This window comes from Cavia porcellus, unplaced genomic scaffold (assembly GCF_034190915.1).
Source record: "Cavia porcellus strain 051 isolate PalLab524CR breed Dunkin Hartley unplaced genomic scaffold, mCavPor4.1 scaffold_20, whole genome shotgun sequence".
NCBI lineage: Eukaryota > Metazoa > Chordata > Mammalia > Rodentia > Caviidae > Cavia > Cavia porcellus.
Window position 1 is genome coordinate 36,128,672 of NW_026947503.1, and position 22,087 is coordinate 36,150,758.

At 39.4% G+C, this 22,087-nt stretch overlaps 1 protein-coding gene across 2 annotated transcripts in view; it reads right to left on the reverse strand.

Moving 5' to 3' along the window:
- Positions 1–22,087, reverse strand: part of Katnal2 (katanin catalytic subunit A1 like 2) — a 72,588-nt gene that overhangs the window by 37,290 nt on the left and 13,211 nt on the right. Inside the window, exon 2 of one of the 2 annotated variants that reach the window (XM_013157169.3) lies at positions 3,254–3,324. The exons of the other annotated variant lie outside the window; for it this stretch is intronic. Coding sequence (XP_013012623.1) covers positions 3,254–3,324 — 71 coding nt within the window. The remainder of the gene's footprint in view (positions 1–3,253; positions 3,325–22,087) is intronic. 2 annotated transcript variants of the gene reach the window in all.

Sequence of the window (22,087 nt, forward strand, 5' to 3'; positions counted from 1 at the left end):
TTTTGTTATTCCTGTCATTTTTAAGTTGTTCCATGGTATGGCTGTCCAGTGTAAGTGGTCTTAGTGTTAGAAGCAAGAGCCTTGTTTCAAAATGTTCTGAATCTAGAAAGACTTGCCAGGACTTATTTTTTCATTTTGAACTTATTTTTTAAGCTAAAAACTTTGTCCTAAAAAAGTGTGCAACCTGGGCAAGGTGGCACACGCCCATAATTCCAGCACTTAGGAAGCCTGAAGGAGGAGAATCACAAGCTCATCAAAGCAGGGCCCCAGCAACTCAGGGACTTAGCGAGACTGTGTTTAAAAATATGAAATAAAAAAGGGCTGAGCATCTATCTCAGTGCAAAGATACTAGGCACAATCTCCAGCACTAAAATAAAAAAAAATTGATTGTTTCTATTATATTGCTTGAGCTTAAATGAGGTCTGCTATGAAATTGTCCCTGGTTTTTAACCAATAGTAACAGAACAGTACTTTAGAAAAAGTACTATGCAATAGTGGGCAGTAGAGAACATGAATGAACAAAACACAGATGGGATTATACCTCTCAGGCCAGAAAGGTCGGCTACGTAGGACTTTACAAACGGAATCCATGACTCTCCACTGTCCGCCCTCACAGATTCTTCCTCACAATTCATGTCAAACACTGATCTTTCTGTTTACTTAACCATTTGACATATGTCATGCTCCTTCTTCCTCCACACCTCTGCCCGTTACACCTGCCCGTCTGTATTCTACACATCTTTCAAACCCTGTTCTCTTAACCACTGTTACAAAGCTTTTACTGATTGGCTATCACGGTCCACAATAATCTGTCCTCTTTGCTGAATTTTTAGCAGGGAATCGTTCGTTAGAGATAGGCCTCTTTTTTGAAACTTACATGTCTTTAACAATACCTATACTTCACTTTTGATTTTGGCAATCCACTCTAACCGTCTTTCCCAGCGGGTTTCAGCAAAATGACCTACTCTAGCAGAATTTTCATTGATATGAGATGCCAGGGCCATCTAGTGGCAAAAAGGGGAAACGCATGCTTCGTTAGTGATTCGCAGTAAATTCTGCCAGTACTCAGAACAACTTTGGTATTTTTTGTCGTTAAAGTTCTTTCTGATGCTGTTTCTGGGACATTATAATAAAAACCAAGAAATGTCTGTGTAAACAGCTTTGTCTCACTTTCTAATTACCCATTTACATTCCTGCTGATTGAGTATCTGTCAATACTGTATTCACAGTGCCAGGGCCTAGGATGCTGAATCCAAGTTCTATATAATTCAACTAATCTGTGAAGGCAGCATTCTGACAGCATTCCATGGAAAACTAGTCTTTAAAATAATAAATTCCAAGTCGGTGTGGTAGTGCATGCCTGTAATCCCAGCCCTCAGGGAGGCTGAGGTAAGGGGATTGCAAAGGAACTCAGCCTAGGGGACATAGTGATTTAGCAAGATGTCATCTAGCAACAACAAAAAAAGATAGGGACACCAGCTCAGTGTGAAGGCCCTGGGTTCAGTGATCAGTGCCAGAAAAAAAAATCCTATCCCCTCCTCAGCAAAAATAGTAAGTGCTCATATGTGTAAGCTTTCTTGGTGTCAGACCCTAATCTAAGATTGGCATATACTGAATTCTCCTAACAGTAAGTACCTGATACCTAGTTCTTACCCGTTACTCATTTTACACAGAAGCAAACTAAAACACAGGGAAATTTGTCCAAGGTCACAGGTTAGCAGACTAGGGTGGGTATTTGACATGAAACAGTCTGGCTCCTAAGTTTATGTCAGGAAGGCCTCCTCAACACAACGAACCCCATGTCACTGTCTTAGAGAAGACACTTGGCACTTTCTCCTAAGTTTCCTTCCTTTGTGTGAGTGGTGAACTGCAGAGCAACCAGCTGAACACATGAGGCTGCCTGGCCCATCAGCTTCAAACCACACTCACATTACAGATGGGAAGCAGAGGCACCGAGAGGGCCAGGTCAGGTCTGCTTTGCTTGGCTCTCACTGCTACCCCACTGCTGCGAGTCGAGAGAGACTTAGCAGCTGAGCACGGACTGATGGCTGCCTGCTCACAGGTGAGGGCAGCATTTGTTGCTCCGGTCTTAGACCTGGAGGTGATATGAAAAAAGGAGCCATTTCCTCAAAAAATTACAATCCCCAACAGCATAAAGAGAAGTGTCTATAAAACTGTTTCAAAGTCACGGGAGTGAAGAATGTTTTTTACTGTAATAATACAGTAAATTCATCACGTTTACCAGGAAGAAAAAGTCAGACATTAAAATGTTACGGAAAGTCACATTTTTTAAAGTAGAGAGTTACAACATAGTCAATTCAGAGAGAAAGAGAGAAGAGAGAGAGAGAGAGAGAGAGAGAGAGAGAGAGAGAGAGAGAAAGAGAGAAAGAGAGAGAGAGAATTAGTATGAACAGAATTTGTTCCAAGACCCAATGTTAAAACTGGTTATCTAGGAGGGAGAATGGAGGTCAGTAGTAGAGTGCTCCTGAATTCTATTCCTAGTACCATGAAAAGAAAAGAAAGAGGAAATGGAAAAGAAAGAAAATGAGAAAAAAGAAGGGGTAGGAAGAAGTAGAGGAAGAGGAGAGGGAGAGGTAGGAGGAGGAGAAATGGAAAAGAAAAAGTACCAGAGGGAAAAGAGAAAAGTATTTTCTATACTTAGTAAATCTGTTAATAAATTTCTCAAATGTGAATCATGTTAAAAATAAGTAAATCAAGGAGACGAACAGTCTGTGTGTGAGTTACTGGGTAGGAATAGGAGGAGGATGAGTGGGTAGATTCCAGAGGACTATCAGGAAGTGAAAGCAGTCTGCATGGATACTATAACGTGCCATTACACATTTGCCAAGCTCAGAATGCAGAACACAGAGCAAACCCTAATATAAACTATGGGCTTGAATTAATACATATCATTATTGGCTCATTGAGGGTAACACACGGTTACATCAGTGCAGCATACTAATAATAAGAGAGGCCTTGAGGGTAGAGCTCAGTGGTAGACTGCTGGCCTGGTATGCACAAGGCCTTGGGCTGATCCCCAGCACTACAAAAACAATCATAGTAATTACAGGAGAAATTTGGGAAAGCAGAGGGTGTAAGGAAATTCCTTGTACTTTTTGCACAATTGTTGTGTAAATATGAAACTTTGTAAAAAAAAAAAAGTCTATTAACTGTTTTAGAAGGTATGGGCACTTAAAAAAATGGAGATCAGAGAAGAAGCCTCACAACTGCAAATATTTATCAGTTAACATACCCTTCTTGAGTTAAATAATGCAAAATCAAAACGAGGACATTTTTTCGTCGCGCTTCTGTCTTCATCTTGTACTGTGAACAAAGAGGAAAATTTAGATGGAAGGACAAGATATGACACTACCTTTATAGCAATAAACCCTTGAAGGTAAATGCAACCTGTCAAAGCCAAGCAGCATGACTTAAAGGCTGGAAAACAGTCGGAAGTCTCTACGGATATATAAAGTTGTTTTCCACTGTCATTTTCTCCTGAAAGCTGCCTCTCAATTGTAAACTGAGGGGATAATTATTCAAATATGGATTGTTCTTTACTAGTTGAAGCTCTTACTGCCAAATTAACTGACCTTGTTTGCTTATGACTATAAGGAAACAAATACTATTTGGAACAAGTTAAGGAAAGTGATTACAAAAATAAATTGAGCCAGAGAACAGCTGTTAACAACAGGCGCTTACCTCCTGCTATAGCTTTAGTTCACTGACAATTCCACCAGTCCCCTCATACACGCAGAGATAAACTCCTATAAACCATTCAGGGGTGACTGCACAGCCAAGCATTTAGACCAAAGCCACAGAGAGTGGCTGAGGCCATAAAAGAAAAATTCCTGCATAATGAGGTGCTTATTCAGACTAGATGAACCTGTTCACAGTGTTAATGTGCTATATTTAGTGACCTTGTAGCTCAAACTCTTCTGAACTGTATTCACTGTATACTTACATCCAATAGTACTTCCCTTAATTGAAAATAATTACCTTTACCTAAGGGTAACACAGAAAAGAACTGGAAAAAAATAAGCAAAAGAGACCTCTGTGTGGCCCAACTTATGTGATAAACTGTATGGACATTCATGACACATGTACGTTTTTCTGGCATTCATTCAGAACCTAAAATTAATTTTATATTATAATAAAATAAAAACATATATAATTATTTAAAAATCAAATAGCACTAAGTTTTTTTAAGTTGCTTTTTATTGTGGTAAAATATATATAATATCAAATTTAGCAACTTGACTATTTCCTCCCAGAAGTATGCTTTTATTTATACACAGTCCTAACCACTCCAGTGATAGAAGAAGAGATTCCTTTATCAATCCAGAGACCTCTATAACAGTGGTTTGTTGCTACAAAAAACAAAAAACAAAACAAAACAAAACAAACCAGGTAAATTGCCTCATGGATTCAGTAAACTAATGGCAATGTTTAGATTTTTTCTGCTAAAACAAGAAGATGAACATTAATCTCTGCTTCTGTAAAAATTCTGAATAGAACTGTAGACAAACATCAAATTGCAACTTCCACTGTCTATTCAAGTATTCATTCAATTTTCTTCTTCACATTTTTCATGGAAACTGGTTGGGTCAGTTTAACTCCTGCCACAAAGGTTTTTAACCCACAGTAGGAGCCGGCAGGATCACCCCGGGTACTAAAACCTGGCTCTCCATCTGTACCAGTTCTGTGTGTGGCCTTGAGAAACGGCAGTGATTCTTTACATATCATTTTCATAGGAATTGGACAGCCATTGTTGTATGACCAATTAGCTGCCTGATAGTGTGCCTTCTGTACCTACGGCCTTCTGTCCCTGTCACTCTGGTCATCACACAGTCAATGGTTTTGGTTATCTTGAATGAATGAGTCTCTGGGCTGGAATCCAATAATTTGTCAGATAGTTTTTTCTGTGTGATAGTCACTGCCCAGTCTTTCCTTCTGAGAGTTACCTGTAAAGCCCTCTGGTTATTAACCTTAAAAACATAATCTATTTGGCAGTGCTGGCTCCCAGGTGAAGAAATGTGCTGTCAAAAGTAGCACTGGAGCTATGGGGCTCATTGGTGCACCCCAAACCTGAAGCATGATCTCTGGGTCAGTGGCTCCCAGCCCAGTCCACAAGCTATTCCGCCCATCTTATGTTTGGCTTATTTTACTCAGCATGATGTAAAAGTTATGCCATGTGTCAAAATCTCCTTTGTTATAAGGATGAAAATGATATACTACAATAAATTCAAAAAAAGTCTTCTGCCGCATTCTACTAGTTTACTTGTCAAAGTCACTTTTCGAAAAAACAATCTTACTGATTGTTATCATTAAATTCATTATCATATCATTCATTATTTATATCATTATCATGTTATCATTAGATATCGTTACATGATATCTAATTTCACACTTTAAATCAGTTTCAAGGTGTAAGCATGACTGTTAGGGATTAATCTTTCAGTTCCTCTTAAGGTAGATGAAAATTATGCCCTTCCCATCCATTGTTAGATACATATTCAGTGATCATACTACTAGGACCATGGAAGTATTGTTCACTTCTGAGACAAAACAACTGTGGTTACTTTTACATTTCTATCTAGCAATTGTTTTTCTTGGAATTATCTTATTTTTGGAAACTGAGTCTTGCCCTTTTCTGGCCACTGTCTTGTTTTAATATCACACATTCTTTTAAGTAAAGATGGATGGGAAGAAGTAATGCTGAGAACGTGCGTGCCTGCAAGTGCCTTTATTCAACTTTAAGTATGAGAGGTTGAAAGGTATCACCAAACCATTTGTACACTGATGATGTATATGTAGTATGTTTTTTCTTCTGCGAAAAGACAAATCTACAATAAATCTGATTTTGCAGATCTTAATTGGTTCTATTTGCAATTCAAAAATCAATCAGTAGTCCAGACCACCAATGGTCCAGAATGTTCTACCCTACCACATGGCTGGTTATACTCATAGCTAGAAAAAAGAAACAAATATACATGGGCTGGGGATTTAACTCAGTGGCATCAGTTTGGACCAGTTTTATTTGTGCATAATTTGAACAGCTGGCCTCGTATGATTGGCTGAAATACAACTGTACTAGTACGTGATAGTTTACACATCAAGTTTGGTTGCACTTCATTCTATATAGAGAAACCTTTGAGCTAAACTTCAAGTGTATGAGGGCAGCTTTTAGCTAAATTTGGCATTTCCCAAGAAGCTTTTAGGATTTTGTTTTCAACACACTCTTTCTGAAATAACATGTTTTCTTTGGTACAAAGTTGTTTTTTCATTCACTGTGCTGGCCATTGCTAAGATGGAAATCCTCAGAAATTCTGCTTTCAATTCTTGGAAATTTTCTTTTATTGTTTCTTTGAAAAATTACTTGTGTTTTCACTAGTTTGCTTTTAAGAATACCTATTACCTAGATAATGGATATCCCAGATTGATCTATACAGATTCTTTTTTTTTTTTTTTTTTTTTCTTATAGTATTCTCCACCACCACCACCACCACCACCACCCCCGGCCCCACCTTCCTGGACAATTTTCTCAACTTTATCTTCTACAGAATTTTTAAAGACAGCATATTTAATTTCTAAGGCTTTTTCTTAATTTGACTGTTCCTTCCAGACCTTTTTGTTCTTGTTTTTGTTTCTACTGTTAGATATACTATTATCTTAGGACTAAAGTCATAATTAAAAGATTTAGGTATAGTTAATATTTACTGTTTAAGTAGGTTGACATTAACTCATTTTTATTAAGATATCTCCTAAGTAGCAAAGCTTTCTATTTGAATCATTTGGGACAGACACCACTGTAAAAATAGATTAGTGTTTTATCTGTTTCCTTTACATATTTGAAATACTTACTTGTTTTTCATTCCTATTTCTTGCCATATAAGTCCTAAAATCCTTGGGATTTTCAAAGAAAGAATCTTTCTGCCTGCTAACGAGTTGACAGAGTACTGACAGGCTTAAAGGAGCGTTAGGGTTGGAGGATTGGGACTTAAGGGAGCTGAAAGCTAAACTGATCACCAATGGCCAGTGATTTAACCAATCATGGCTATGGAATGCAGTCCTTATGAAATCCCCAAAGCATAGAGTTGGAGGAGCTTCTGGATATCTGAATGGATGGACGTTGCTGGAGGGTAGCAGACCCAGTACGGGGTGGACTCTCTATGGCCCTTCCCATATGGCTTGCTCTGTGCATCTCTTTGTCTATACCTTTTGTAATACAAAACTTTTAATAAACAGCTAAATGTAGGTGAAATGCTTCCCTGAGTTCCATGAGCTACTCCAGCAAATCAAACCCAAAAAAGGAGTTATGAAAATTCCTAGCTGTAGGTCAGAAGCACAGGAAAACAGCCTGCATCTTGTGATCTATTGCCATTAACAATTAAACAAAAAATGGAACAAAATATGATTGAACCCATAGATGCAGAATCTAAGGTTCAGAGGGACTCACTACATATTTAAAACACATGAACTTTACAAAAGGTATACAGATGTCAAATAAAAGTTGATATGTCAAGCACAGTGCATCCTATCAGGATAGGAAAATCAACAAATGCTGTCAACTGTCAACAAATGCTGCCAAGATGTAGAATGACAAAGGCTCTTATCCATTGCTGATAAGTGTACAAAACAGTACAACCACTTTGGAAAATATTCTGGCATTTTCTTATAAAACTAAACATATGCTTACCATACAATCCAGCAATCACATGACTTGGTACTTCTTCAAATAAAATGAAAACTTGTGTCCATAAAACAACCAATTAGTTTATAGAGACGTTATTCCTAATTGCTAAAATTTGGAAATAACCAAGATGTCTTTTGTTTGATGAATGGGTAAATTCTGGTTCCTCTGAATAATAGAATGTTACTTGTTACTAGAGAAATGAGCTCTAAAGGCTGAGGATACAGCTCAGTGGTACAACTCCTGCCTGGCAAGTGCAAGATCCTCCTGAGTTCAATTCCTGATTAAAAAAAAAAAAATCAAACAATGAGCTATTAAGGCCAGGCATGGTGGTACAAGCCTGTAGTCCTAGCACCTGGAGGCTAAGAAAGGAGGACTGCTGAGAGTTCAAGGCCAGCCTAGACTACAAAGTGAGTTAAAGTCAAACCAGCCAGTGTCTCCCAAGATTTGGCCATGTTGGAACTTAGCGTACTGGGCAAGAAAGCAACCTGTGAGCCTCCCTGTGAGTCTACTGGTGCACAGGCTGAGAATCAAACATCCCATCTTCCTCTCATTAGCAACTGGGAGCCAGAGGTCTGAGCATCTCTTGGGAGGATGACCATATGCAATATAGCAAATATGGAGGATTTCTTTGTATCTTCTCTTCGAAGGCAGATACTGCCTTCACTGTTTTTGTTTTGTTCTGCTCTATTCAATATTCTGTTTTGATAGGTTTTATAATGTTCTGTTTTTGGTTTGATTTTGCTATACCTGATTGAATGGACAACTAAGATAGCGAGATATACTATGGTACTTATTATTGTTAACCAGATATCCTGCTGTGAAGTTCTGTACCAATTTCATTGCATTGTCTTGATTGGCTTTGTTCTGTCTCATTCTGTTGTATTTTACTACTTTTAAATAAAAATAAAAAGTAAGTTGAAGTCCAGTCTGAACTGCATAGTGAAACTCTCAAAAAAAAAAAAAAAAGGAGAAGAAAGAAAGAAAGAAATAAAGAGAGAGAGAAATGAGCTATAAAGTCTGGGTGTGGTGGCACACACTTGTAATCCTAGCTCTCTAGAGGCTGAGGCAGGAGGATTGCTGCAAGTTCAAGGCCAGCCTGGGCTACAAAGTGAGTTCAAGGTCAGCCTGAACTGCACAGTGAAACCCTGTCTTGAAAAGACAAAAGAAAAAAAGAAATGAGCTATGAAGCCATGAAAAGACATGAGGAAAATTTAGATGTCAGTTAGATGTTACTAACTGAAAGAAGCCAATCTGAAAATGTTATGTAAAGTGTAATTCCAATTACACAACACGCTGGAAAAGGCAAAGCTATGGAGACAGTACATAGATCACTGACTGCTAGGAAGTATGCGGGCATAATAACTGATTTTTAACATGTCAGACTGTCTTAGTAACTGTTTTGTTATTGAGACACAATACCTGACATCCACAATTTAAAGGAAGAGAGATTTATTTTAGAAAATTCAGTTTTATAAGTGTCAAGCCACGTTCCATCAGTTCCAAAGAGGAACGGTGTAGGGAGCCGAGTGACAGGCATTGCTGCCTAGATGTCTCTCTCTCTCTCTCCTATGGGCACTGCGTCTGCCTACATTAACCATAATCCTCTTCTGCTTACGTCACTTATCCGGATGTGATGGTAACCCTGTTGTATTCATCTGTTTAACCTCTTCCTGTCCCAGCTCCCGCCCTTAGCCTATAAAAGGTGTGATTATTTTCTCAATAAACCGGAGGCTTGATTGGGTTAACATCAACTTGCCTTCGTCTCTTTTTGTCTCCCCCATGTCTTTTATTTAATCCCCGTTTCTCCTCCAGGAGTTCCAAACTTGTTGATCTGCAGGCCGGATCAAGTGGCGCCCAACGTGGGGCCCCTGGCACGGAGAAGTTAACGAGGGAGCCGTTCGAGAGACAGCTGGCTTAAACTGAAAGTAAAAGCAAATTGAACCAGAGACCTCGGCCGAGGAATGAGTAAACTAAATCAAGGGTTAAAGCTTAAAGCAACAGGACATTAAATCAAGTGCCGAGACCTGCGCAGACAACTACCCAACGTCCTGCCCAAGTCACGGTGAGTAAACGACAACCCCATTTCCCTTCCCCGACATGGGTCAAGTATTAAGGGAACACGAAGTGTTCGTCAGAGGCCTTATAAAGGCATAAAAGACAAGAGAGATAAGGGTTAAAACAAAAAAATTATTACAGTATTTTCAGTTTATTCATAAGGTTTGCCCTTGGTTCCCCCTAGAGGGTTCTATAGATACCAAGAGATAAAATACAGTAAAAGATGTTTTAAAAGATTATTATAGAGTTTTCGGTCCAAAAAAGGTTCCTGTGACCACCTTTACATATTAAAATTTAATTTCTGAGCTGCTTGCCCAGAGGCATGCAGACCCTCAGGTTAAAGAGACAGCTACACTGGGTGAGGCTGCCTTGCGCGACTCCCTTAAATCTACCTCAAAACCGTCCTCAGAAAAATCTAAAGCCTCTGATTTCTCAGATGCAGAGAATGATGGCCTGTTAGAGGTCCTCATACATGGTGATCTGCCACCACTTCCACCTGTTGACGTGATCAGCAGGTCCCAAGATGGCAGCCCGCCACTCCGTGTGCCTCCATGGCCAATTAGAGATTCATATAAGCCTTTAAAAACAACCTTAACTCTGAAAAGCTTGCAGCCGCAAGGCAGCTGGTACAAAACCAGTTAGATACAGGCCACATTGTTCCTAATAATTCCCCTTGGAATACACATATCTTTGTTATCCAAAAAAGGTCAGAAAAATAGAGGCTGCTACAAGACCTTAGGGCGATAAATAAGACAATGGTCTTAATAGGGCCCCTACAGCCTGACCTCCCCTCACTCAGTGCCATTCCTTTAAGATTTTAAAAATTGTCATAGATCTTAAAGATTGCTTTTTCTCTATTCCTTTACACTTCATGACTTCCAAAAACTATTGGGAGATATTAATTGGCTCATACCATTTTTAAAACTAACTAGACATGATTTACAGCCCCTTTATGCGCTGCTTCAGAGAGACATAGATCCAAATTCCCCCCGAGAGCTTACACCTGATGCCAAGAGAGCGCTCAGTAAAGTAAAAGAGGCTATTGCTCAACAAACTGTTTCCTTTATGGACTACAATGAGCCTTTACAGTTTCTCATTTTTAATACAAAGCTTTGCCCTACAACAGTGTTCTGACAACAAGCTCCCCTCATGTGGGTCCATTTACCAGTCTCTCCAAAAAAAACACTTTTGCCTTATTTCCAAGCTGTCTCAGACCTAATAATCCAGGGTAAAAAACAGAAAAAATGTTACTTTGGCAAAGAACCAGACATTATCATTCAACCTTTTACAAAAGACCAAATAGATTGGCTACTTCAAAGTACTGAAGTGTGGCCTATTGCCTTAGCTTCCTATTCAGGGACTATTGACAATCATTACCCTCCAAATAAGCTAGTTGACTTTGCTAATCGTCACTCATTTATATTCCCTAAAGTCACAGCTTCACAACCCCTTCCAGGTGCCCTGGTTTTATTCACTGATGGCTCATCCTCTGGAAGGACTGCTTATATATCTCAAGACAATGTTTCTGCCCTCCAGGCAGATACTTCCTCTGCACAATTAGCAGAGTTAGAAGCTATTCTTGCAGCTTTTGCTGCTTACTCTGACCAACCATTTAATTTGTATACTGACAGTGCTTATCTTGCCCAGTCTGTTCCATTATTAGAGACTGTTGCTACTATATGTCATGCTTCCCCAGCTGCAAATCTGTTCAAACAATTACAATGCTTCATACGGCTTCGCCGTCATAAGTTCTTTATCGGTCATCTGCGAGCTCATTCCAACCTCCCAGGGCCTCTTGCCCAAAAAAATCATTTGGCTGATGTTGCTGTACGAGCACAGGTTTTTATGGCTCAGGACTCCAAGGTGTCTGAGGCCCAACAAGCCCACCAGCTACATCACCTCAATGCTCACACCCTCCGCCTTCTCTACAAAATTACCCGTGAGCAAGCCAGACAAATTGTAAAAAATTGCCCATCTTGTGCTATCCACTCACCTGTTCAACACCTAGGAGTCAACCCTAGAGGTTTAATTCCTAATGCCTTATGGCAAATGGATGTTACCCATTTCAATGAGTTTGGCAATCTAAAATATGTACATGTCATTATTGACACTTATAGTGGCTTCATTTTTGCCACTCTCCAGACTGGAAAAGCTGCTAAACACATTATAGCCCACATGCTGTCAGCCTTCTCAGTTCTGGGATGTCCTCAACAGCTCAAGACCGATAATGGCCCTGGCTATACCAGTACCTCCTTTGCTCAATTTTGTAAAAGCCTTAATATCCTCCACACTACAGGTATACCTTACAATCCTCAGGGACAAGGCATTGTTAAACGTGCGCATCATTCTCTTAAATCCACCATAGATAAAATAAAAAGGGAGACATGGTACCCCACCCAGGGGTCCCCTAGAAATGTCCTTTCACATGCTCTTTTTATTTTAAATTTTCTGACCCTGGATGCTTCAGGCTGCTCCGCAGCATCTCGATTTTGGCATACTCAGACTCAAACACGGTTTGCATCTGTTTTATGGAGAGACCCACTAACCAATGTGTGGAATGGCCCTGATCCAGTCCTTATCTGGGGACGAGGTTCAGTGTGTGTTTACTCTCAACAAGATAGAAAAGCTAGATGGCTACCTAAACGCCTCATAAAGCAAGTAGACAGTTCTTCAAAGACCCCATGTAACGCCCAGAAATAATGTTATTTCCTGAGGCACAATCCCCTGTGTTCTCTTACAGGTGACACATCTCCCTGGAGCCTTATGCGGCTTAACCAGCCTTCTTGAGCCACACCACACCCATGGTGGATTTTGACCCCTGCCAAACAGACTGCAACTGCTGACAGCCATGCACAAAACCCCATGACTGTGGAAGAGGCTCTTCTCGGTCTAAAAAAACATACACCAGCCAAATAAACTGCATCCAGTGTTATACAAGGCATGCTCCAAGACACAGAAAAATAACTTCATACAGAGACACCAACAAATGACTGTCAACCCCTTCTCCTTGATTTTGGGGGGGGGAGTTTTTCCCTTACCTAGTCCCACTTTTGGGTCCCCTAGCTGACCTATTGTTTATCATTTCTGTGAGTCTTGTATTTTTCAGAGGATTATAATGTTCATTAATAACCGGATAGATGCATTTATGGCAAAGCCCATTCAGGTACACTACCATCAGCTGGAGATGACAGATCAACAAACCTACAGGGAAGGAATTCCCACGAGTGGCCCATATGATGATGCGGCCTGACTGCCCTGGGGCAATGGACAGGCAGTCAGAGACAGACAACTAGGACATACATGTTAATTCCAACGGCCACCTAAGACAGGCACAGGACCAACTGCTGTTCTACAAGCCCATGACGGGTAAGGCCTGGTTGGGTTCATGCAATGAGGTCCTTGACCTAAGACAGACGCTGTCCTCACAGGGCCTGCCATACTCTTAATTAAATAATATAAAAAGGGAGGAGATGTAGGGAGCCGAGTGACAGGCATTGCTGCCTAGATGTCTCTCTCTCTCTCTCCTATGGGCACTGCGTCTGCCTACATTAACCATAATCCTCTTCTGCTTACGTCACTTATCCGGATGTGATGGTAACCCTGTTGTATTCATCTGTTTAACCTCTTCCTGTCCCAGCTCCCGCCCTTAGCCTATAAAAGGTGTGATTATTTTCTCAATAAACCGGAGGCTTGATTGGGTTAACATCAACTTGCCTTCGTCTCTTTTTGTCTCCCCCATGTCTTTTATTTAATCCCCGTTTCTCCTCCAGGAGTTCCAAACTTGTTGATCTACAGGCTGGATCAGAACGGCATTGTAGAAAGGGTCTGGTGTAGGAAAACTGCTCGTATCATGGTGGTCAGGAAGCAGAGAGCAAAAAGAAGAGCTAAGGAGGGAGTTGTGTCTTTCTAGGTCAGTAACTCCCTGCAATCCACCTGATCTGACCAGGCTCCACCTCCTAACATCACAGTTAGCTACAGTGACCCAAAGGTCCAGTCACTTCTATAAAACCCCACCCTGGAGTCCATGAGAGATTGGGGGGTCATTCTTGATCTAAACCATAACACAGATCTAATGCATTTGGTATCCATAGGGGGTTTATTCCACGCCCCCCTCCTACCTTCCGCAGACACTAAATTCACAATGCTTATAGAAAATGGTGTAGCATTGTCTTTGGGAGAACATGGCGGATAGATAACAGCAGCTATGGAGGCTCTCTGAGTTAGCCAGCTTAGAATCCAGGAATGGTGTGGTGTCAGGGGTCCTAAGCAATGGGAGACATACCCTGCCGACCCAGGAACAAACTAAGCTGAGAAAATGGTGTAGTATTTACACATATCCTCCCAAATCTTCTGACTCATCTCTAAGCTACTGTGTTAGTTTCCTCATTAATGAGACACAGTACCTGATACTCACAACTTAAAAGAGGAGAGATTTAATTTAGCACACGGTATTAGGGGATTCTGTAAATAATCACTGACTCCAAGATAGAAACATCATGGTAGAAGGGAAGTGGTGGAACAAAACTGCTTCATGGCAGGCAGGAAGCAGAGCTGTGAACGGTGCCCAGAAGGAGGAGCCCGAAACCACAACATACAGTGCCCAAAATCACACCTCTGCAACCTACCCAGACATACCCAGAAGCATGCTTTCCTAATCCTCTGGTTGTTTCTTAGGCTAATCAAGTTGCCATAGTTAAGATTAATCATCACAGTTACTTATAGGAACCACTACAATTTATGTCCTATACAAATTGTTTTATTGTGTTATTTAGGGAATAGTGACAAGAAAAATGTTTGCAAATGTACAGTACAGACACAATTTTTTCCTGAATATAACCCATAGATGCAGAACCTGTGTATGCTTATTAAGGATTCAAAGTATTCCCTTAACACATCATGTTCTTATCCCAAATTGCTCAAAATATTTCCGAAAATCTTATTTTAAAATTGTCTTCAATGTAGATTAATGTCAATCTTCCCTCAGCCCAAATATTACAAAAATATTCATGTGACCAATATAGAAAATGGGGACAATAAATGCCAGCAAGAGAAGAAAACAAAGAAGATATTTTTGTCACATTCCTTAAGTTTTATTACCCAAGTAGGTGTCTCATATGATTTGATAACCTATGTTTTTTTCTTAAAAATTCTTGTAACCAGGCATAGTAGCATATACCTGTAATCCAGACTGCTTGGGAAGCTGAGGCAGGAAAACTGCAAGTTTGAGACCAATTTAGACAACTTCATGAGAATTTGTCTCAAAATAAAATAAAGAGATGGGGATGTAGCTCCATGGTAGAATGCTTTCCTAACATGCTTAGGGCCCTAGGCTCAACCTCTAGCACTGCAAAACAAACACACAAATGTATGACTTTTTCCAAGTCATCAGATATTTTTCTAATAGTTGATTCTTGTGTGTATGTGTGTGAGGAACTCAGGGGCCTTCACAGTAAGGTACATTCCCAGTCCTTTTTAAAATTTTGAGATAGTTTCACTACATAAATCAGTTGCCCATGCTGGGCTTAACCTTGTGATCATTCTGCCTTAGAGTTCCAGAATACATGTGTTCATCACCACACCTGGTTTAAAACTGGATTTTTAATGATTGTAGAGAAGGCATCATAACTCAACTCTCTTCTGTTAGGTACCACTATTATTTGAAGGTATGCCTCTTTGAATTTATGAACTCACTTAATTAGTGACTCTGTTATTTCCATAACCTAAATTCAAACTCAAGGACTGGTCTGATAATATTAAAGAGTGCGTTAAAGAATATGGCAGGCTACTGTAAGACAATGACTGGGGGTACATTCTCTCCTCTGTCCTTGAAGGGACCCTGTTAGTTAGGGAAGGTTAACAAACTCAAAAGCAAATTACCAAGAAGAGAGAAAGAATCTGAAAGGAAATTACAGTAATCAACTTAGCTATTTTTATTTGCTGTTGTGAAATGCATAATTCATATGAAAGAGTATACAAAGCATCCATTAATTTTTAATAGTAATATAAACAAACACAACCCTGGTTAAGACCCAGAGCACCTTCAATATCTTAGAGGCCCCTTGGGTGTCCTTTCAAATGGTTTCCTCCATGCCAACATTTGCTAATCATTCCTTTTGCATTATGGTTTTTAATAACTACGTAGGCATCATTCAAAGTATATTTAATTTTCTTATTGTGAGCTTTATTTGAATGAAATATGCAGTAATTTTTTACAGTCTTGTCATTTTTCCCAGGAAAATCTGATGTCAAAGTCAAGGCTTAAAAATTAGCCAGCTGTTAGAAAAGAAGGGAAAAGAATAGATATAGATATATAGATATATAAAGAATATATGGATATATTTTTAGATACAAACATATAATACATTATATATATTAGCTAAGATAAGTATACTACTAATTCCCATTAGTTTATTGAAAAAAACAGTTGTGTTTTTATTGTTCGATCAATTTTGCATGCCTATATCTTATAATCTGAGCAACTACTTTATTATTTTTTTCTTTTTTATCCTTTTGAGACAGGGGCTCACTATGCAGTTCAGGTTGGCCTTGAGCTCACTTTGTAACCCAGACTGACTTCAAACTTGCAATGTTCTTCCTGACTCAGCCTCCCAAGTGATGAGATTACAGACGTGCACCACTATCCTTGGCTCTGAGCAACTACTTTAAAGAAAACAATACTCAATGTATTAACCATTGTTAATTTCCTATTGCTTTGTTTTAAAATAATATATCACTGTTTTTACACTTTAAAATAAAAAAAATGTATAGCCAGCTATAGCACAAAATTTTCCGTTCATCTGTTTCTATAGTTTTCTGGACTGGGGGTGTAATTTCAAAGTCTCCTATCAAGTTGCTCTCTCATGTGATTCAATTTAACTCTTCTCTTTCCCAGAAAATGGGAATATTAAGTACATATTAAGGTTGTCCACAGTAATGGACAACCTGTTACAAAGAGAATGTTACCTGGACAACTGTTACAAAGAGAATGTTCTTTTTCTTTATTTATTATTTTTCCCATTAGGATGTTTATTTAATTTTGTTTTTTCAACCCCACTTTATTAAGGTATACTTAACAAATAAAAATTGCATAGATTTATTTCTTGGTAGGTTTACAAGGTTTTTTTTTCCAAACCAAACATCATGAAATCAACCTATGGAATTATAACAGCATAGCTTAATGAAATACAATTATCACAGAATGCAGGAAGGGTTAGTAATGTCAATGTCACTTTCACTGTATTTATGAATGGTGTGTGTGTGTGTGTGTGTGTGTGTGTGTGTGTGTGTGTGTGCATGTGTGTCTGTGTATCCCAGTCTAAAATAAGGACCTTATCGTTGGTTATGGCAAAAGTTTGAAAATCATTATGCAGTGTTAACTGACTTTGGTTCTTTCACTCATATTTCTGAAGATGTTGATTTAACTACTGCCGGTGAAAACTGAACCTTGTTTTGTTTGTTTCAAAAAGATTAAGACAAAAGAGGACATAACAAACATCCGATCAGAACAATGAAGTAACACAGCATTTTACCACAAGACAATCCATAATTAACAGTAACTACCATAGTGTCTCTTTCTTTGAAATAGTTGAGCATAGCTTCAGAAAGCTTTTCAAACAACATAATTAGCATCGGGCATCAAATTCTTTGTACTTAGCTCGCTAATAGTGCCACCTAGTGTATTAGAAAGGGAAGTGCTTACATTTAGGAAGTTCCAAAATGATTTTAAATTTTGTTTGCTTGATAAAGATGATCATTATCATAGAATATAATCCAAATAAAATTTGAAAAAGAATGTAACTACATGTTTAAAAGGCAAAAATAAGGGACAGTGGTTTTGCTCAATGATACAGTGCTTGCCTAGCATGCATGAAACCCTGAGTTCAATCTTCAGCCTAAAAGAAAGAAGGAAGGAAGGAAGGAAAGAAGGAAGGAAGGAAGGAAGGAAGGAAGGAAGGAAGGAAGGAAGGAAGGAAGGAAGGAAGGAAGGAAGGAAGGAAAGAAGGAAGGAAGGAAGAAAAGAAGGAAAGAAAGGGAAAGAGAGGAGGAAGGAAAGGAAACCACTTTACACAGAAGCGCCCGGTGCACACAGGCTCTCACACACAGGTAGGGCATCCAGTTTCCCTGCTCACTCTCCATAGGTAGGATAGTGGATTTCCCAGCCATTATAATCAAACTTGAGCTGGAGCAATGTCAGAATTACAGTTTTCAGACTTTCAGACCTTGAAGAGTTGTTTCAATGATGAAACACTGACATAGGGAACACGCTTGATCAGGATGAACAGGAAGACAAAAGTGTAATTCTAGGCATGATGCTACCTGCAAAACCTAAACTGATCGGAACGACACTGATTGTATTCTCTATAAATATAAGTAGCCTACCATATAACACTGTGTAATTTATATTACATTCCTGGAAAACAGTAGCTGCTTCAACTTTAATTAAAAATTTAACATGAGGTGGGTGTGGAAACATAGACCTGTAATTCTAGTACTCTGGGAGGCTGAGGCAGAAAAATTACAAGTTTGAGACCAGCCTGACCAATTTAGAGGCTTAATAAAAATGTCTCTCAAATTTTTAATAAGAGGGGTAGGGATGTTGCTCAGTTTGACCTCCAGTATCAATAAAACATCCTATTTTGTTTTATTAAAATCCCTATGTTAGTCAGCTTTCCATCAGTGTGACAGAAGACCGGAGGATATGAGCTTAAAGGAGAAAAGGCTTATTAATGGCTCACTCTTCCAGTGGTTTTAGTTCATGTTCCGCTGGCTTCATTACTATGAGGCCTGGGGAGAAAGGAAGAAAATGCATGGCTGAAGGGTGTGGTTCGTGGAAAGCATGTCACAGTCCTTCCTATGTGGCAGATCAGGGAATCAGAGGACACTTTTGGTTCAGTCAAATTTATTTTTTTTTTTTAGTAATTAGGTTACTTAAAAATACTTTTTGAGCCAGGAAGATATATAAGGCCATCATCTCAGCTATCTGGAAGGCTAAAGCAGGATGCCAGCCTGGGCAACTGGTCAAAACCCTGTTTTAATATAAAAATATAAAAAGGAGTTGGGGTTTAGCTCAGTGGTAGATCACTTCTGTACCACACAAAAAGCCCTGGGTTCCATTCCTAGTACATCTCCCCTCAACCAAAAAGAAAAAAGGAAAACAACAACAAAAAAAAACTTTTGTATTAGGCAGACTGAAGCAGCTTATATTGGAGGTCAGCAGACCTTGAAATTATCATGTGACTTTTACTTTGAAACAAATTAGGGGAAAATTTGACATTTAGTGAGAGTAGAAAAGAGGAATAACAAGCCACCATTCAAATGTATAGTGTTACATATTAAAGATGAGTTTCTATTACACCAAACACAGAATGTGGTTTTACAAATTTAATTAAAAGTGTAAAGTTTCCCAGATCCATATCTTTCTGCCCATGACCTTTGAATTAGAAAGTAAAATTATCTTTTGAATTTAAAAACTAAGAATGAGTAATACAAATGGTCAATTTACACTGTAAGACAATGGAGTTCCCCTCAACTGGACACAATTAGGTGCTCAATTAATTTCTGTCTATCAAGGGACGGAGGCCCAGAAGTAAACGTCTAATCTCTTCTAATCCAATTTGCCTGCGGTAATAATCTGGCTGTTTGTTTATTTCTTCCTTCATTTCCTTTGTGGGCCATTGTACCACAAAATGTCTACATTATCAGATTCAAAATTGAACCTATGATACTGTAGCCTGAAGAAAAGGAAGCATTGAATATCATTCCCATTTTAGACCTACAAGATATTTAGGAAATGTTACTGTATATACAACACATGCCGCATTAGCACTTTTAATTTCCTTTTTATGGGTGCAATAGAAATTAATTTGCATGAGCTCATTTCAGTTTCTGTAATAAGACCTAAATTTTACATTGAGCTTTCCATCTCAAAAATAAACAGGACACATCTCTTCTTTAAAATGTTTTTATTATCATTCAATTCTGTAGTCCCTGCATCTAATACTCACTTAAAAGCTTGAACAGAAAAGCATGTAAGTTCTAATTTGTTTTTGTTTGTTTTCTGATTACCTCCTCATTCTATCAGGAAATTTTTGAAATTTTAAATACATAACAGGAAAAAAAGTAGAACTATAAAGAGGAATTTCTATGGATCCAGGAAGAGATTTATGATATTTAATGCAAAGCCAGAGTTGATTAACCATGCTCAGGAACACTGGAAGAGATATTGAGAGGCATGATTTAATCATGAGGATAACTTAGTTATAAAGTTTGAGAACTTCAGAGAATAAGAGTAAAGTCTACGGAAGCCAGTGGGACTTTACATACAATGCCACTGTCACTAACACAAAATAGTACTTGGAATTACGCTATTTATGCTGCTTTCAAAAACTCATGCCTTACACAATTTCAATAAAATGCCAAAATATAAGATCAAATCATAAAACAAAAAGTTGAAACCAGCAGACAATTCTCAGAAGGGAAAGTATTAAGGGCCAATAAGTACATGAAAAACAGTTCAACATATTTAGTCATTAGAGAAAGGCAAATAAAATCAACTATTATCTACTCAAAAGAGAATGGTTATCATGAAGAATGAAAACAAAATACTGGCCAAGTTTCAGGAGACAAGGAGCCCTTCTAAATTATTCCTGGGAGAGAACACTGATATAACCACTACGCAAATAAGATTCTTTGAAACACTATAATTAGAAACTACAGTTAATCCAACTATTCTATTCTTGGTATCTTGTGGTAGTGGACTGCATACATTACATATCACAACTATGCACTAATAATAATTTCTAAAAAATTACATTGAAGAACTCAAACTACCTATACAGTAAACAATAACAGACTCCAGTGATGCAAAATAAAATCTGAGAAAAAATACAACACTTAAAGGCTGGAGACATCCTGGTGCTAGAGCAACTGCCTCGCACTAAAAAAGAAGAGGAAAAATTAAAAATGCCAAGCATTTACACCACATTCAAGATTAGAGGAAGAAAGGAAGCCGTGAAAAAGAAAGCAACAGGATAATTCACGAAGCAAAATATTCCACAATACAGTATTTCTGGATAAATCAGTGTCTTACAAAATAAAAGGAGAACCCAGAATCTGAAAAGCTGAGGGAGGAAATTCCAAATAATAACACAGAATGGGCAGCTGAGCAAAAGGGAATGATGCTATATTAATTTTAAAAAGAGCAGGTTGGCGGCAAAAATGTAGCTCAATACCTGCTACCATGAATTTGAAAACATTCTTCTAAAAAAATGAAAATACAGACTTGGTTAATTAAAAACAAGCCACAGGATAAGAGCACTTTCCTTCCTCAATTTTTTTGCAAGCTATAACGGATCATGGAGAACACTGATGGATAACAACTTACTAGGCCATACGAGCAACAAGTAGAAACTGTGGAGCGCGGTGCTGTCCCCTGAGGAACCAGCAGGGCTGAGGGAGCTGCTAGACCGAATGGTCACCAGAGCACTGCCAGCAGGCCAAAGTGTCCCAGACTTGCACCACCTGCTTTTTTACCCTGGCAACCTTCCGCCCACCACAGCCACCTTCACACTCCTGCCTCGGCTCTCGGGCTTCTCCCCTGCTTCCCTTGCACTCGCCGGCAGACCTGGGTGGCACCACTTCTGGCCACACACCTGCCGAGTGCCATGCCTACACAGTCCAGGCTTGGCTCAAGGAAACCCTTTGCAGGGAGCCCAGGAAGATCAAGAAGCCAGCTGGAGTGTACATGGAATTCACCCCAAGACGCCGGTTTATTCTGGTTTGGCCTGTCCATCTCCTGCACAAGATGGCCTGTTATGAGTGCTTCCGCCAGGTTTTCTCCAGCAACCTGGACACCATCTGCAACGTGAGCGCCATCCCCGATTGTCCCCTTCAACCCGTCTTGGAGAAGGTCCCGCCTCACCAGCTCCACCGCAGAGAGACGTGCAATTGAGCTAGATGAAAAGAAAGACCACTAATGGAAACTTCACAGACTTTAAGGACCACCAACCAGAGGAGCAGGAGTCCTGGTGGGAGAAGTACCTGAGGTTTCAGGATGCTCAAGCACAGTGACTCCAAGGGTTGAGCAACACCCCTTGGATCCGACTGGCAAGGGCCAAAGATCCTGAAGCCCGACAAAGCAAGCTGATCCCTATCAGCACTGTGTCCACGTGGAGGCAGAAGGGGAACACTGGATTTGGAGAACCCGGAAGAAGAGGAAGAGGGGAAAGAGCAGCAGCAGCAGCAGCCCTCTCAGCAAAATCCAGTATCAGACTGCCAGAGTATCCCACAGGAAAGTGCACCCGTCCCTCTAGTAGAGGCAGCAGCAGCGGTAACTGG